Here is a 19,106-nt window from a genome sequence, read left to right as displayed (position 1 = left end):
ATTTTTTTATTTTTTAGTTTTTATTATTGTTAAGGAAACATACATAAATAGTACTTATTCCAATAAAGTTTCCATTAATATTTTAAGACATTTTAGTTTTGGAAATCCACAATACACATTAAAAACTTAACATTCACAAAAACATGCTTACACAGAGCTTTTCTTTATTTATAAGTAGAACGAGGTATACGAACGTGCCTACAAACGAACTTGAATTTTTAATCATCTATTAGAAAACTTGCCATATTATTCAGCTAGATGGGGTGACGACTTGCAAAAGGTGGCTGGTTATGATTGGTTGCGGAAAGCTATACAGAATGTTGCAAAAAGTTTTTTGATCCGTGGTCATCTTTAACCATTAGTCAAGTCACGTGTCAAGCATGACATCTGCATACGAATTTCGTTGGTTTTTAACTAATGGTAGCCATTTTTGACCATTGGTTGAGTTAACTAGGGATCAAAAAACTGGCCCTAAGCCGAAAACTACATGAAGCCCGAAACTGAAATCAGAATTTAAAAATTCGGGAAAAAAAAACATTTTCCATAGAAACTTTGTTGGTCACGTGACTTTTTAGGGTTCCGTAGCCAAAATGGCAAAAACGGAACCCTTATAGTTTCGTCATGTCCGTCTGTCCGTCTGTCCGTCTGTCCGTCTGTCACAGCCGATTTACTCGGAAACTATAAGTACTACAGTGATGAAATTTGATGGGAATATGTGTTGTATGAACCGCTACAAAAATATGACACTAAATAGTAAAAAAAAGAATTGGGGGTGGGGCCCCCCATACATGTAACTGAGGGATGAAATTTTTTTTTTCGATGTACATACCCGTGTGGGGTATCAATGGAAAGGTCTTTTAAAATGATATAAAGTTTTCTAAAAAACATTTTTCTTAAAGTGAACGGTTTTTGAGATATCAGCTCTCAAAGTCGTAAAAAGTATGTCCCCCCCCCCTCTATTTTTATAACTACGGGGTATAAAATTCTAAAAAAAATAGAGGTGATGCATGCTAATTAACTCTTTCAACGATTTTTGGTTTGATCAAAGTATCTCTTATAGTTTTTGAGATAGGTTGATTTAAGCTACGGAACCCTTTGTGCGCGAGCCCGACTCGCACTTGGCCGGTTTTACTATGGAGAATTGTTTTTTTTTCACCTTTTGCAAGTCGTCACCCCATCTAGCCGAATAATATGGCAATGAAAATTCTGTTTTCTGTTTCGGGCTTAGATATACCTTGCTGCACATGTGGGTTTCGGCTTAGTATACCTGTAGATAGCATCATCATCATCAGCCAATAATCATCCACTGCTGGACATAGGCCTCTCCCAAGGAGCGCCACAACACTCGGTGCTCGGCCTTCCTCATCCAACCACTACCCGCCACCCGCCTAAGGTCGTCAGTCCAGCGGGCAGGAGGGCGTCCCACGCTGCGTTTGCCTGTTCGTGGTCTCCACTCGAGAACTCGTCTACCCCAACGGTTATCGGTTCTTCGGCAGATATGACCAGCCCACTGCCACTTCAGCTTGCATATTTTTATAGATAGCATACTGCATGCTTTCAAGAGGCCTACGTCCAGCAGTGGACTGCTTTATTACACTCACGGGACTTGTGACAATGTGAAACGCATCAAATTACTCCAAAGCGGAAAAGGCTAATTTACTTAAATACGCCTTCTGCAATATTGAACTACATTTAAAAGCGCACCAGAATATTGCCTACCAACTAAAACGTAAACAGTTTGTCATTTCCTACGGAATGGTAAAAAAAATTAGACCATACAGTGCCGGAATTTTGTAAGTGGAACTATTTATTTGCTCCTGAGTGTATTATGCTGATGATGATGAGAAAACTTTTACCCTATCCTCTGTCATATCCCTATTCACTCCACACTCTATCATGATTATTTTCGGTTATTTCAGTTACACGGCGAAGTTGTTCCTCAAGAGGCACCGACGGCCGCTGTTGCCCAGGTTTGCGGGCATCGGCTCTATCAGAGGGGCACTGTTTGCTTTCGCATTCGCATCAATCTGGTTGCATGTGAGTTTGACGGAGACAGCAACACACATGGTGAAACGCAACTGCAACGAAACCCTTTTGAAATTATAAGAGTCACGTAAAGGGTCCCTGCTGAAAATCAGCGCTGCAGGTACATTTATGTACGTGTAGCATATGCTGAGCTCGGGGCCTTTTTGGCGCTGCGCTGATGCACCACTAACACAGACTGGCTAGGTATTCCGTATAAATTGTTTCTTTTGTACTGTTTGTATGTTTCTTCTCTATTATTTTTTTATGTACCTATTATCTGTGTTTGTGTTATTAGCGTATATGTAAATTGTTTTTCTGTGTAAGTGGTGTATTTGTGTAGCTCTAATAAATGTCTTTTCTTTCTTTCTTTCAATGGTAACCGGTTTCAAACTAGTTGCGACGTGTGTTGTCTCTCAAAGGTATCTATGGCATACACTCAAATGAAACTCAAAAGTAAGTAGTAGTTGCAGTTTCGTTGCGGTTGCGTTTCACCGTGTGTGATGAGCCTAAGCAATAAAACTCACGAGCAATGAAAAAGACATACTCCTAAACGGAAAAGACTAGCTTTAGAGCTCGTTCCCGCTATGTTGTCTGTCAGAACATTTTATATGAAGCTGTTCACACTTGTCCGACACCTATCTACATTTTTATATGTAAATGGGTGTCGGACAATCATCACATCTGACAAAAAATCGGCCCGACGACATAGTGGGACCGGCGGGGTAATGGCGCCACCGTCTGCAATATTGGAGTAAGTACATTTAACAGCGCATCAGAATATTACCAACTAAAAACGTAAATGGGTTGACCAAATCGTCACCTTAAATCGTAAACCGCCTAACTCCGCGCGAGCAAATTTTACAGGAGACAAAAAAACTGTTTATTTTGTACTTCTACTTAGGATACCACCTATTTTTTTGTTACTAGACTAAAAAGTGGTTGCGGATTCAACGGCGTTATTAAAAAAAATTATTTTTTATTTTTATCGCTTTATACGTAAAATGGACTTACGATCTTTTCCCAATCTCTATGTGAATACTATTATTGGAGATACGTGTTTTTCCTGGAAAAACGAGTTTTTCGGACTACGATTTTGCAAAATATTTTTCTCTTTGATGGACTTACGCTATTTAAATATAGATAAATGTCCCTACCTTTTCCTATTACTTCTAATTTAGAGTATTATTGATGTAATGAAATGATTATATAATCAGCGATCATCTTTATAAACAGTAGAAAACATAAATCAGTACTAGGCAGGCTGCGTCCATGCTCCCGCCGTCGCCGTTGAAACCCTGGTGGTAACCTGGTGGTGGTACGCTATGATCATCATCTGACGAGCAAGAAATGACGGATTGAGACTTGGAACGGGGCGCAAAATACTGTTCCTAGCCCCGATGGTATACCAGACCGTTGGCTCTCAGAGCTGGTTTGTACAGACAGTTTACCTGTGAGCATGAGTGTCAGTGAGGTCTCCACTGACTGGAAAGCTCCTGAAGAAAGAAAGCAGTCCTGCAGATTCCTCTTCTGTGTACCAACCCATCCGACTGCTGTAAGAGGCTGATAAGCTCTTAAATTTAGTGATACCCCTGGCTCAACGGTCTTGACCTTTGAGATTGTCAGTTTGGCTTATGAAATGCACAATCGATAGCGGATACAATACAATACGTATAAGTAGAAGTACTTCACCGTTGTTTGTCGGAGCAGGATGTGAACCACGGGGAGAGTTGCGCTGGGTGTTAGTTTAGAAATGGTGTACGCGTTCAACTCTATACCTTGGGGAACCTTTAGGGCCACTCTTGAATACCATCTATTGCCTTCCTACCTCCAGCAAATAGTCAAAGAACTGGTATATTAAGTACACCCGATCAGAGAGGGTTTATTTTCGCAGAAGGAGGTCAGTTGTGGAGTTTCACAGAGGTCGGTCTTGGACACCCTCTGTGAAAGGAACTTGGAACTTGGCATACAACACTGTCCTGCAAATCAAGCTCGCAAACGGCATCAGCATAATGCATTGTGCTAAATGCATTCAGCTGATGACACACAGAAGGTGACTGAGAGAGCATCCTTCGAGGATCACATCCCAAAGACGAAAGTGGCCTTGATTGGCATAATCCACCATCTAGGCCTCAAAACAGCGCCCCTCCTGACACCCTACAAATTCCTAATAAGCAGGGAGCCACCAGATCTGTCGGTGCGGGTTAGTGATGTTCATATTGGTACAGAAGGGCACATGTGCTACTTCAGCCTAGTCGTAGATAGTTGCTGGTCATTCGAGGATCATTAGCTAGAAGTAGCTGGTGCTCTGTATGCCATGCAGTGCGCGGGCTACTTCCAAATCTGGGGGTCCTAGCAAATGAATCCATCGCCTCTATACGGGTGCCGTGCAATCTATTGCCCTCCAAGGAGCACCTGTCTTGTCAAGTCGAAGAGAATTACTGTGATGAGACTGGTTGGAGGAGCCATGGATTCGCCAGCAACGGGTTGCAGCAGCCGTCCTGCCTTGTTTGCAAAAAAACCTACATTAGTATATAGTTAAGTGCTGACTCCAACCAAAATATACAAAATAATTTGTTTGTGATATACGCGTAACTTTTAATTTAAGAACATTACTAATATTAATAATATTACTAAAAAAGACTACTAATTTAAGATTACTACTATAACAAATTACTAATTTAAGAACATTACTAACATTAACAATATTACTAAAAAATTGCAAAATTTAACTATAAATTGATCAATAAGAATCTTAAGTACTATAATTTATTTATGTAGTAATAAAAAAAAACATACGTTCACTCCCAGACTCCCACCTACATCGCTCGTTGTATGGGATTAGGAGGAGTTAGGTTAAAGGTAAACGAAAATTTAATTTACTCAGAGCTAAGTTTTTTTATCGATTTACGAGTAATACGAAAAGATGCGCCTTGAAAAGACGCTTCTAATGATACCAAAAAGTCATTTTCGCCAAATAGTGGAGTTAGGCGGTATACGATTTAAGGTGACGAAATTCTAATGCCCGTTTTCACCAAGACATCCTAAATTTTATGAAACTTTTAACTCATTTTAAAGATCTCCTAAGCGTAAAATGGTTTTCACCAGTGACAAACTGTCACTTAAATCCGTTAGGGACTTCTTAAATTTATAAGGTGGAATTTCGGCCTCTTAAAATTAAGTGGCAGTTTTTTTGTTTGCAAATATACTTCTAGCTACTCAAAATTAGATATATTGATGCTATTGAGGCTATAGAATTAATCACAGATCGTGTATTGGACCACGGAATTACGTGAGAGTTGTCGAGAGACAGCATTTTACCAAAAAAAATATGGAGTTACTTGGATACTTGAACTTTTTTCGAAGGTTAACTAACTAAACTACACTAAGCTTCTACTAATAAAGAAAGTAAGCTTAAGCTACTAAACTTAACTAAAGAAAGTGTCCTTTTCCTCCTTACTACTTGACTTAGTATCGTATGTCCCCTGGATGGGGCAGAGGGCGTCCACAGTGACTCTCCATCGCAACCTGTCTTGAGCTTCGCGTTTGATTTCACTTCAAGACTTCCCGATCTTTTTCGCTTCGTCCACTACCGTGCGTCGCCAGGTCTGCTTGGGACGGCCATGCTTTCTCTTTCCTTGCGGATTCCAATCCATCGCCTGTTTGGGTATGTGGTCAGAATTTCTTCGGAGGGTGTGGCCAATCCAGTTCCACTTGCGTCGCTTGATCTGCTGGTCGATCAGGGTATCGTGGCACCGTTCTCTCAGTTGGTCGTTGGAGATTTTATTGGGCCAGTATATTCGGAGTATGCGTCGAAGGCATCGGTTCACGAAGACTTGAAGCTGGTGGGGATGGCTTTGGTTACCTTCCACGTTTCGCAACCATATAGCAACACGGACTTAACGTTTGACCTGAATATTTTCAGTTTGACTCTTCTGGTTAACTTTTGTGATTGCCATATTGGTTGCAACTGCGCGAAAGTAGCTCGGGCTTTGGCAATCCGCGAAATGACGTCCTCTTCTGTACCTCCTGTTTCTGAGACAACGCTGCCGAGGTAGGTAAATTTGTGAACACGTTCCACTGCCTCACCACCGATCTGCAGCGGGGTCATATTCTGCACACCTGTTCGCATCTCTTGGGTCTTCCGGATGTTAATTTTCAGGCCTATTTTCGCCGCCTCTTGGCTGAAAGCATCGAGCTTGGCTTGCATGTGTGCATGTGTGTGGCTTAGCAGGCAGAGGTCGTCGGCGTAGTCTAAATCCTCCAATACACTGAAGGTTCCCCATTCAATTCCACGTCGACTGTTGCTGCTTACTCTCTGCATGATTCCGTCTAGCGCTATTAGGAAGAGCAAGGGCGACAAAAGACAGCCCTGACGGACCCCAGCGTGCACGGCGATATCCTCCGAGATTAGGCCATTATGTGTCACTTTACAGGATTAATTCTTGTAAATGGCCTTTATGAGATGTATTATCTTAATCGGGACACCCACGGATAGTAAGCGGGACCACAAACTGCACCATCTCAACGTATCGAAAGCTTTTTCGAAATCGACGAAAGTAAGGTATACCTCCCTCTGCCATTCTGATGCTTGTTCAAGTATGATACGGAGAGTGTTAATTTGGTCGGTGCAAGAGCGATCCTCCTTACTAGGTACTTAAATATTGAGTTCCAGGATAAATAATACCATTGTGATTTGGGTGAAAATATTTATTTAATCTAAATTAAAACATATTATTTTATTACACTCATCAGCACTCTGTTCCACCAATGAATCAGTTGCTAATGATATTGCGCTCTGAAACTTCTTCTTCAAGTTCCGTCTCCTAGCAGAACGGAGCAAAGCAAAGGTGGATTTCTTCAAAATAGTCAAGTTTCAAGAAAATAATTGTCCGCGTTTTCTATTTTCCGCCATTGCTTCCTGCACTTTATTAAATTATTCTTCTTCTCTTGTGGAAGGATAAAATACAATTTTTGGTTTCTTATTTACAAACAAAACGTAATAAATAAGGCAATTTCAACAAATATTATACTTTTAAAAGCAGAAGCTTTTTGTTGACAGAAAAATTAATGAATGAAATTGAATCGGTAAAAAACATCACTAGTATTTAAATGACGGATTGCAAGGGAGCTCTTAGCTTGGTGAAAATGAATTTAATTTTGGGAGTGGATTTAAGAAGTCTCTTAGAAGAAACTTTTAGTAATATGACTGTTTAGGATGTCTTGGTGAAAACGGGTATAAATTGAATCTTTTAAAAAACGGTAATGGAAAACATCGTGAGGAAACCTGCACATCTAGATTCTAGTGGAAAGTGCATTCAAATCCAAAACGGCGATATGGCAACCTATCACGTGAGTACAAATGTGCTGCGAAAAGTGGGTGGCTCGCTTGTGAGCCACCTTTGACTACCCCTTCGGGATTACAGTAGTGAGTGCATAATATATTATTGTACCTATGTTATGATTATTTTATTACAGAATAATATTAATGATGTTGATGACCTAAATTTTATGCTAATGTTTTTTTTCAGGCCGGGATCTTCGCTGTGCAAACCAAGTTAGCAGAAAGACACGTCTACAGAGCTTACTCGCATACGTACAAAAATGATACTTATTTCGACTACCTAGGAATTCAATTGCCAACACCGGTAAGTTTCGCATTCCTTACAATGTATACCTATTACTCTGACGGTGAAGGAAAACATCGTCAGAAAACCTGCATATCTAGATATAGCACATCTAGATATGTGAACCCACCAACCCGCAGTGGACCAGCGTGGTGGGAAATGGTCCAAGCTTAGGAAGGCAGTTTAGACCTTGGGGATGTGCACAAAGGTTCCACTCGAGAGAGCCAGGTGCAGGTACTTATACCCCCACAGAGAATAGAATAGAATAGAATACCTATTTGATGTCTGCATAGGTATTTTAGACAAAGGAAAGACAGTTGAATATAATATTTGAATTGTTTTTATTTTTATCCTGCGTACAACAATTGTATCCTAAATTATTGTAATTATTCCTGTATTTTGTCTCCAATCAGGATTACTTAGAGGCACCGAATGTGGATCCAACGATTTCATCAAAATTTAACGAAGTACAGAAGGGTAATATCTCTGAGATAAAAACAAAATGGGTCCGGCCCTGGTATCTTGTTCCAAGGTAACTAATATGTACTAATTAAATTCTCAAAATTACTTAAAATTGGTTGCTTTTAAACAAAAAATTACATTATGAACCTTTTTATATTCAGAAAAATCCAAATTTAAAACAATACAGATAGAGAAACTGGGTTATGTTATTATTTACGTAGACTCTATATAAATATATAAACATTAAAACTTAATTTGATTTTATAGAAATAAGTTATTGCAAGTGTTTTGGTATTGAACACAAAAATTTACCCACATCGCTGACATCAAAGCTTTTTTTTTTCTTGATTGATTACACATGCTTAAACACGTAAAGTTAACATAAAGAATTTAAGTGTGCACTTTATATCTAACAAAGAATAATATAATTTCCTGCCTATGAATATTTTTTTTTTATACAATTTTAGTTATGGATATCTAAATATATACCAAGTATTAACATAATATATTATCAATTTCCAATTGCAAATTCTGATACTGAAAAGATTTATTATGATAGTGCACACATTAATACAATATAAAATGAAACAAAGAGTACAATTATAAGTTTCCTCAAAACTAAACATTTTTTTTTTCTTAACATAAAGTAATGTTGACGCATTGTTGACGGCTCGCTTGTTGATAATTGCTTACCCAAACATAAATGTATTTACCTATTATTTAAAAATATTTTATTTTTATTACATCTGTATAGCTGTATAGGTACCCTTAAAATGTATACTCCAAACATATTTTTAGATTTAATATTAAAATTTCAATAAGTATTTATATTAATTATTTCAAGTTATTTAGTTTCAATATTATTAAAACTCCGTATATACTTGTTCTACAAGAAACTCATTTAACACAAGTTGTGTCCAACTAAAATTCAAAATTATCTAATGATTATAGAAGGATTTGTCCTTGATTTTACTTGGAAATATATTTAAATGTAAATTATTCGTTTATATGATTTATTTACTACATTATGATTAAAACTTTCTCTTGTCTTCTTTTTCTTTATATCAAACTGACGTAAGTTATTAATTTAAACCATTATAATTTTTCTTTCTATAGATATTTCCTTTTTTAATATTTCTTTAGACATTTACTAAATTTTATTTATTTTGCGCATATTTATCATCATTCATATTCTTTTATTTTCAAAATTACCTTTATTTATACTTTATTTCGTTTATTTTGCGTGTATATTTCATCATTCATATTCTTTTATTTTCAGAATTACCTTTATATATTTATTTATACTTTATTTCATTTATTTTGCTTATATATTTCATCATTCATATTCTTTTATTTTCAAAGTCATCTTTTTATTTTATTATTTATACTTTTATTTCATTTCACAGACATACATTTACGAAAGGTACATATAATTATTTCCACTCTTTGGTGGGCCAGCGCTGGTCTTCATTATTTATTTATTTATTTATTTTATTTATTTATTTGATACTTTATTGCACAAATATGAAATATAAGTGTACAAAAGGTGGACTTAATGCTTGTAAGGGGATGTGTTAGCTCACCCTTACATTAGATGTTATGTTATGTTATGTTGTTGAGATCGGTGGTAGTAGAAACTCGATGATATGTTAAGACACTGTTGTTTATTCAAGTTCTAAACCGATACTAAAAATAGATAGGTACAAAGTTTATAGGAATCTAAAGCTAAGCAGTTTTATGTTGGTCGCACGTTATGCGTGGATGCTACTTATTATGTAGGTATTTTATGTATATTTATACATGCTGCCAAATCAAAAAGAGATAACTATTAGATCAATCAATTAAAAAGACCAATGTTATACAATCCAAATTAAAATAAATGTTGAACTTATGGTAAGTATAATAAGTATGTATATAAAATGTTATTAATAGTAGTGCTTAAATATTAAATTTATGTTTATTGGGTAGTGAGGTCATCTCCATGGCAGGTTGGTGGTGTAGTGGCGGCATCGAGGTCACGATGCAGCCGGAGCAGGCGGGCGCGGGCGCGGGCTGCGGAGCGCGCGCTGCCTCCCGCCGGCGGCGCAGCTTGCGCACGACGACGAGTGACGTCATCAGGCCCACCAGCAGCAGTCCCAGAGTTATGTACGAGATGCTGTATTGATGGACATCGTGATTTGTTATTGTTTCAGGAAGTTTTGTTCTGTTTCTCAGTTCCTCTAGTTGATGTTTTATCTCTTTCAGTTTAACTTCATTTCGTTCTGTGTTAATCTCCAGTGACTCCAGTGTAGGTATCTTTTCTATTTTTGTAATGTTGTTCAAATCGTCCCACAATGGCATGCGTATGAGCGGGTTTATGTACAGTTTATTCTGGTATTCTGTATCAGTGTAGATAGTTGTTTCTCCTCTCTTGATGGTACATCCTTGATCTACTTTGATGAGCCCAGTTCCTGTTGTCACCTTCGAAGTCATATGTTCTTGGCAAATTATTCGTAATTCACATTCTTCGCAGCAGGCGTAAAGCCACATGTTATGTTGCTGTAACTCGATCCATTTATTGTCACAGCGCTCTCGCTGATAGACACACTGCGACCGCTTATTGTACCCAGCAATAAGATCTATTTCACACGGCATAATTTGTTGGCGCATAGTGTATACTGGCTTGTTCAGTGCACATATGTGTTTGTTTTGCATTAAAATAGTGCAGTCCTGTAGATCTCTCAAATTTAACTTCATATACACCTCCTTAAGTATGTTGAGTGCGACGTATTCTGATGTTGTTATTACTGTGCTAGAGCTTCCGTTTGCAATTTGCGGTATAGGTATAACTCTGTATAGGCTAAATTGTATGTCATTGATAAGAGGTATTTTCAGCTCCATTATCACGAACTCTGGCGTGATTCTTGCCTTCACTTTAATGAGTTTATAAATGTTGCTTAATTCTTCATACGGATTGTTTATTGGCAGCGATAGATGTTTCGGTAGTTGCGAAGATATAGTGCGAAGTTCTTTCAATATTTGTTCTTGTGAAATAACGCGGGAGTCGATCTGCCCCCGGTATATGTCTTGCACAGTGTGTATGAGGCCTTCTTGGATCCGCCGTAATTTGTTTATGAATGTTACAACTGATAAGGTGATTGTATTGTAGTAATTCATATAAGAGTTTTCTTGCGTTTTCTGGTTTAGCGACTCTATATGTTTCTCGACGTCAGTTAAATGTTCCTTTATTAGACTGAATTGGGTGTTCATAGATGCTTCATTTCTGAGTAAAATATTGTTTTGTACTTCTAATATGCTGGTTTGGTTTTTTATCAGTTGGAGTAAATATTCTTCATTGTTTTTGACCTTGTTTATATCTTGTGAATACTGTTCGGCAAAGTTTTCGTCCAGGACACCGAAGAGCGTGCGAGCAAGGTTTCCGACGCCATTGAAGTATCCTCTTTTAACTCTCGTTTTGTTGAAGTTTTGTTGGGCGTGTAGCAAGTAGTTATTGTGATCCAGTTCTTGTTTTTCTTGTTCCAGCTCAATCACTATGCTACGACAGAGCGTTTGATAACTGAATTGGTTGCAAATGTTGTTGATGTGGGATATGTAACTTTCTAGATGGTTTATTCCCCTCCAATATGTTGACATATTGAAGTAAGTCAGTATTGTCCAGCTGTCGTGAACAGTGTGCAGTTGTCCCATATCATCATAGTATATTTGTCGCCCTTGTTCGAACGGATTTATTCTGTAGTTAGTTTCTTCTTGATGCGTGCTTGGTATAAGAGCAAACAAGCTCAGAAGTACACAAAAGTAATATCCTAGCCTCTTGCCTGGCTGTTTTCTGTTCTTTTTAGTTTGTTCGTCTTTCTTTATGTTCTCCAAATCGGTTGTTTCCTTTTCAGTTACTGGTAGCCGTATTAGCTTTGTTATTGGTCTCTTCAAGACCCCATCCTTAGTTCGCACTGTCACTACTCGTACTAGCTCATCTTTTCCCGGATGTACCTCCTTTATTCGACCGAGGGCCCACTTTCCTGGTGGGAGGCCTTCTTCTTTGATTACTACAACATCACCAGTGCATAGGTTTTCTGTAGATCTTAGCCATTTGTTTCTTGTTTGCAGTTGTTGTAAATAATCCGTAGACCATTTTTTCCAAAATTGTTGTATCATCCTTGATGTTAACTGCCATCTTGTTTTGTAACTGCAGCTTTCTTCAATCTGTCGCTCAGGCACGGACAGTAAAGGACCTCCAATCAGGAAGTGTCCCGGTGTGAGGACAAAGTCCAAATCCTCAGGATTCTCTGTTATTGCTGTCAGCGGCCTTGAGTTGAGACACGCCTCTATGCGGACCAATAATGTATAAAACTCTTCGTAGATGAGCCTTTGGTCCCCCAGCACTCTCTTCAAATGTTGTTTGGTGGACTTGACTGCAGCCTCCCACACCCCGCCTGCCGTTGGCCAAGCAGGGGCATTGAACTGCCACTCAATTTGCATGTCTGTTGTTTTGTTTTCTATGTTTTCGAATGTTGCGTTTTCCTTGAACAGTTTCTTGAGCTCTCTGTTGGCTCCGATGAAGTTGCTGCCACAGTCGGAGAATAACTTTTTTATCGGGCCTCTCCTTGAAACCACCCTGGATAGTGCGTTGAGGAATGTGGGGGTGCTCATATCGGACACGAGTTCTAAATGTACAGCCTTTGTTGCCATACATACAAAGAGCGCAATGTAACCCTTGCACGTCTTTATTCCCCTGCCTTTGTTCGCCTTTATCTCAAAGGGCCCCGCGTAGTCCACTCCGCAATGGTAGAAGGGTCTGCTCGGTGTTACTCTGGACTTCGGCAGGTCACCCATTAACTGGTTTTGTTGACGCGGGTTGAATCGGGCACACTTTACGCATCCTCTTAATTGTTTTTTCACACTGTTTAGTCCACCAGTGATCCAGTACCGCTGACGTAGATATGTCAAAGTCAGCCGTGCTCCTCCATGCAATGTTAACTGGTGAGCTTGTTCAATAAACAGCTGTGTTCCCCTGTAGTTTGCAGGTAATATCAGTGGGTGCTTGGCATCGTACTGTATCTCAGAGTTTCTTAGTCTTCCGCCCACTCTAAGACACTCATTTTCGTCCAAAAATGGATTTAATTTTAGGATGTTGCTGTGGCTTTTTACTGTTCCATTCTTCTTTAAATCCTTAATTTCCGCCGAATATTCTTGTTGTTGTAAATGTTTTACAATAAGTAATTCTCCCGCTCTTATCTCCTGCAGCGTAAGGTGTCCTGTTGCGGTCGTCGGCCGGCCGTCGCGTGTCCATGTTATGAAACGTAATATCCAAGCGATAAGTCGAGCGGCCGCCGTAATAGAACTGTGTTTGTTTATAATTTCTCTGATTATATTATGTTCATTTATATGTTGAGCACTGTACGAGTTTAATTTTATTTCTTCCTCGGTTGTAAATGTTTCTTTGGTCTGGTACTCAGAGTAATCATTTTTAAGCCAAGACGGACCTTCCCACCACGGTGAAAACTGTTGTAATTGTGAGGGTAGAAGGCCTCTTGATGCACAGTCAGCGGAATTTTGCTCCGATCGCACGTGATTCCAATCGTCAGCCGGAATTATTTCCTTTATTTGTTCTACTCTGTTTGAGACGTATTGCTTCCAGCGTTGTGAGTCACCCTGTAGCCAGCCAAGGACGACCATTGAGTCTGTCCATGCATATGTTTTTGTTATGTTAGTGCTTAGGCTTGATTTGACCTTAGCGACGAGCTTAGCGAGTAGATGTTCGCCACACAGCTCTAGTCGGGGTAGTGTTTGTTTTTTGTTGATTGGGGCGACCTTTGTTTTCGCCGCGACTAATGTTATCGTACTGTCTCCGTTAGGTAGGTATACCTTGATGTACGTCACACATGCAAATGCCTTTTCGGAGGCGTCACAAAATGCATGTAACTCGACTCTCTTGTCTTCGTTACTTGTTCCCAGCCATCTTGGCACGTTTATTTGTGATATGTTTGTTAATTCTTTGCGAATATTTTCCCATTCTTTGGCGATAGTTGGGGGTAGCTCATCTTCCCATTGAATCTTAGACAACCACACATTTTGAAAAAGGATCTTTGTTTTTATGGTAACTGGTGATAGCCAGCCTAGCGGATCGAATAGCTTGGCTACGTCACTTAGCATTTTTCGCTTCGTGACACATTTAGCTTGTTCTTGTTGTCCGATTGTTGATGAAAATTCAAACTTGTCATGCTTAGGGTTCCATCCAAGGCCCAATGTTTTTGATGTTTCTGTTTCAGTGAATGCGAAGTTATTCGGGTTTCTCATTTCATCAGGTAGGTCGTTCACTAATGCGGGTTCGTTACTTGACCATTTTCTTAGGTTAAACCCTCCACTGCTCAGCAGGTTTATTAACTCATCTCTGCATTTTCTTGCCTGCTCAATGCTGTGAGAGCCAAAGAGCGCATCGTCCATATAAAAATTGTTTTGTAATATGGGCTTCGCCCGGGGGTAGTTGTCTCCTTCATCGATGGCCAGTTGTTTTAATGTTTTCTGGGCTATGTACGGGGCTGATTTGGTTCCATATGTTAAGCTTACGAGCTCATATTCTGTTATGTTTCCACTGTTATCCGAGTCAGTCCATATGATTTTCTGAAGCGGCCGATCTTCTGGGTGTACTAAGATGAATCTGTACATTTTTTCGATATCAGCAGCCAGAACATACTTGTGCTGCCGCCATTGTAATAGGAGATGTTGCAGGTCAGCTTGCAGGTTTGGGCCGTTTTCCATCAAATCATTAAGACTTAGCCCCGTAGAAGTTTTCGCTGAAGCATTAAACACCACTCTAATTTTCGTGAACACAGCTTCTTCTCTGATGATTCCATGGTGAGGAAGAAAATATTCTATGTCTTGTTTTGTGATAGATTTTTTCATGTGACCCAACTGTTCATATTCGGTCATAAAATCCCGGTACATTTGACCATACTCCTTGTTTTTGTTTATTTTTCGTTCTAGTTGCTTGTACTGTGCGATAGCTTGAGATTTCGATTGACCCAATTTACTCTCGAACCCGGGTTTCATCGGCAATCGAACCTGGTAACGGCCATCCGTGAGGCGTGTTGTGGTCTCCTCGTAATATTTGTCACAAGGGTTGATTGTTTGGCTCTCGCTCTCGACGTTGGTTATCTCTTCTTGTTCCCAAAACTTTGATATTTGTTCAATGTTGTTCAACACAACGTGGCATTTATATGTTGTGCAGTTTCCAGAGAGAACCCAGCCTAGGCGAGTTTGTTGAGCCGTTATTAATTTGTTATTAACTCTGATGAGACCTTCCATGATCAAAACGGAATATATGTCAGCTCCCAGCAGAATGTCTATGTTGCTTGTTATATTAAACTGAGGGTCCGCCAACTTCAAATTTTCAATTTCACTCCACGATTCCAGTTTGAATGATTTGTTTGGTAGTTTGTTTGTTAATGATCTCATGACTAACGCCTTGACGTTGAACTCATAATCACTGTTTAGTGCCTTACACATTAGCTGCACTTCTCCCTTACACTTGTTAGAGGAAGAGGCGCCTAATCCTGTCACGACGGCATCATACTTGTTCTTTTTCAATTTCAGTCGTTGCACAGCATCTTCTGTTATCAATGTTACTTGGGAACCTTGGTCGAGTAAAGCTCTCAATATGATAAAATTCCCATCGGCCGATTGTACTGTTAGCTGTGCTGTTGCCAACAGTACTTCATTTACGTCGTCGTTTGAAACATGACTACTTTGGCGCTGTTTTGATGTTGACACCTTCGTCATAATCGCGTCGTGTAACATGGTATTGTGACCGCCGTTGCAATGTTTGCATGTTTTATTCGACATACATGCATTTCCGTTGTGGGAAAATAGACAGTTTTTACACACATTTAATCTCTCAACCATTTTAAGTTTTCTTTCGGGACTTGTTTCCATAAATTCCTTGCAGAAATATAATCCATGATCTTTGTTACAGTTTGGGCATGTTATTTTTAATGTGTTGAACGATCTCGGTTTGTATGAGACGTTTGTATAACTTGGTTGCGGCTTGTTCTGTTTCAGCATAAATTGTTGTTGTTTGTTGGGCACAGGCTTGTTCTTGATAGTAATGTTACTTGCCGATGTTTTACTTGTTTCGAGCGCTAAGAACTTGTGTTCCAAGTAAGATAAAAATTCTTCCATGGTTGGGAGCTGGCGGGGATCCTTACAAGACTCGATGAAGGACTGAGTAGTTTCTTGATCCAATTTTTGCAAGAAGATATGGACCAGTAATGGATCCCAGCTCTTAGTGTCTATTTGTAGATTGTTAATAGCCTTTAGATTTTCAGATATTGAATCGTGAAACTTCTTTAATGCAGCGGCTGTTGGTTGTTGTATTTCTTGTTGGTTCAACAGGAGATTAGCGTGGTAAGAGAAGATTAATCTCAGGTTGTCATATCTGTGTTGAAGTATTTCCCAGCAAGATTCATAGTTATCACTGTTGATGTTTAAATGTTGGACTAGGCGTTCGGCTTCGCCTCTTAATTTTGCCTTTAAATGTTGCATTTTTTGCACTCGTGGGATCATGTTGTTAGAATGCACAGCTTCCACAAATAAATCTTTGAATGTGGTCCATTGTGAATAACTGCCGTCAAATGTTGGAAGTTCGATCTTCGGAGTACTTCTTTCTTGATGCACTTGACTCCACAATTTTTTGTTAATTTGGGACTTCGCCTGTTTGAACAACTCCTCAAGCTGGTTGTACTCGGTTTCAAGCTCATCCATGTCACCCATCTGGTTATCCATCTTCCAGTAGAACCGATCGAAGGTTTCCCATCTCGACGACACAGTTTTAAGCTCATCTTCTAATTGCCATCTCTCCGATAAATCATCTAAGTTCATGTTTCTAATAGTGCGTTGAAGTGCTCTAATGTTGGATTTATGTTCATTTAGCATCTCAAAAAACTTGTCAGCTTTAATTGATGACTGAAATTCAACAGGACGATATAAGGCGTCGCCACTGATATCGGCTTGCGCTGTGCTTGCCCCCGCGTCAACGAATTGTTCCTCGCCTCCTTGTTCACGAAGAGCTCGTAACTTCTCTTCATACGATATAATCATAGTTTTTGTAGATAAATATAAATCCTTTACCTTTTCAAAAACTCCACGCGTGAAATATTCATCGCTCCTGTCTTCCTGTTGCACTAACTTGTTGTTGTTCACAAAAAACTGTTCCCAGTACTTTTCCAGGCTTGTTAGACGTTGTTTAAAATACTCCGGTGTTTTTCGCAGAGCAGGATCCTTTCTGAAGTTAGTGTTGATACTTTTAATCTTCTCCAGCAGCTCAGATTGTTTTGCCAATGTTTCTGTTAGGTTCATCTTGTTTTGTTTATGTTCTTGTTATGATAAGTGAAAAGGGTTGTTTTTCCAAATTCACTGGTTCTTGATTCTGAGAGAAAGCGATCTCGCTACGTTATGTGCGCACTCTCAATCTAGCCGGGGAGGTCCGCTGGTGGAAGGCCGACTAGACCGATTCGCTAACGCAACAAAACCACAAAACTCCCAAAAATGTCTCGAAGGACCAAAATGTAAGGGGATGTGTTAGCTCACCCTTACATTAGATGTTATGTTATGTTATTGAGATCGGTGGTAGTAGAAACTCGATGATATGTTAAGACACTGTTGTTTATTCAAGTTCTAAACCGATACTAAAAATAGATAGGTACAAAGTTTATAGGAATCTAAAGCTAAGCAGTTTTATGTTGGTCGCACGTTATGCGTGGATGCTACTTATTATGTAGGTATTTTATGTATATTTATACAATGCTAAAAGCATTTTCTACCAGCCAACCTACAGGAGGTACAGAAAAACTAGTAGAAAGGTGCAACAAAAAAAAGTAGTTACTAAATAGAAAAAGTAAATTTATATATTTATCTGTAGGGTACGCAAAACAACGAGAGTCGACTCTATAAAATAATTATAATATAAAACACATATTCCATAAATATTACAAGGGCACATTTAAACTAGCTCTACTCTTAGGCAATTCCAAAATTCTTCACGGAGGGTTCTCGACCGCACTATGATCAGAAATAAGGACGTGACACCTTGTTGTACCCTACCATATGTACGGTGGCCTGCGCCTAAAAGTATACAGGCGGAGTTTTTAAAATAGCGATCCCTGATGATGAAGGGACCAGCTACATCTGTTATAAATCCGGGGACGTGTTGTGTGTGATGTGTGAAGCAGTGGTGTTTATGTGGATGTGCTTGAGCAGCATTTGAGCTTGAGATCGCTATTTTAAAAACTCCGCCTGTATACTTTTAGGCGCAGGCCACCGTACCTTCGATGACTTTGCTATTTACTTTTTTATCTATTTTAGTCCTCTGACCATACGTAATCGCTAATTATCTTGGTAATTGCGCTCTGTATGTCCCTTACTCGTATTACCTTCTTTATATTACTCATGTCCTTTAGAATCCTTCGGCCAATAAAATATTGTTAACGCTTGGGTGATCAGTCCAATTGTTTATCAACGTCTTAGAGAACAAAGTATCCTCAACCATACATTGCTCACGTATACAAGAGCTACTAAACCTTCATACATTACCTAATATTCTTTATCATCGCTTACTCATAACCATTCTCACTATAATACATACATCGTCATTCAATTAACAAAACTAATCAATCCCTAGACTCAAAAGAGTACTAAACAATCTTTATACTTGTACATCGATACCTAAACCCTTCGCTTATCTACATACGACGACGACAAGACGATTCGTACCTAATCATCATTTCTTGGAACGACGAAAAGATCTTTAATACTACATCCAGCCGTGTCGTTGCTCGCAAAATAAACTTTATACTTTATAATATAATAGTATTTCCTTTATTTTCTTTCTTCTATTATGATTTAAACCAATTATAACAATTTTTAAACCATTATATTAACGTAACCATATCAAATAGTTATTTTCTATAATTTTTATTCTTTACATTCCAAACTTTATAATTT

At 38.9% G+C, this 19,106-nt stretch overlaps 1 protein-coding gene across 4 annotated transcripts in view; it reads left to right on the top strand.

Moving 5' to 3' along the window:
• The window catches only part of LOC105383179, a 67,984-nt gene that overhangs the window by 35,491 nt on the left and 13,387 nt on the right, over positions 1-19,106 (top strand). For 2 of the 4 annotated variants that reach the window (XR_007267914.1, XR_007267916.1), the window contains 2 exons: positions 1,920-2,037; positions 7,554-7,670. Coding sequence is in view for 1 of the 4 variants with exons in the window: in XM_038111144.2 (XP_037967072.2) it covers positions 1,920-2,037; positions 7,554-7,670; positions 8,063-8,181 (354 nt within the window). In the remaining 3 variants the exon portion in view is untranslated. Of the gene's footprint in view, positions 1-1,919; positions 2,038-7,553; positions 7,671-8,062; positions 8,182-19,106 lie in introns of those variants that run through there. The other 2 variants (XR_007267915.1, XM_038111144.2) reach the window with 2 other exon arrangements.

The sequence above is a fragment of the Plutella xylostella genome, chromosome 28, assembly GCF_932276165.1.
Source record: "Plutella xylostella chromosome 28, ilPluXylo3.1, whole genome shotgun sequence".
NCBI classification, from domain to species: domain Eukaryota; kingdom Metazoa; phylum Arthropoda; class Insecta; order Lepidoptera; family Plutellidae; genus Plutella; species Plutella xylostella.
Note: the sequence above shows the minus strand (reverse complement) of the source record. Positions and strands in the feature narration are given on the sequence as shown.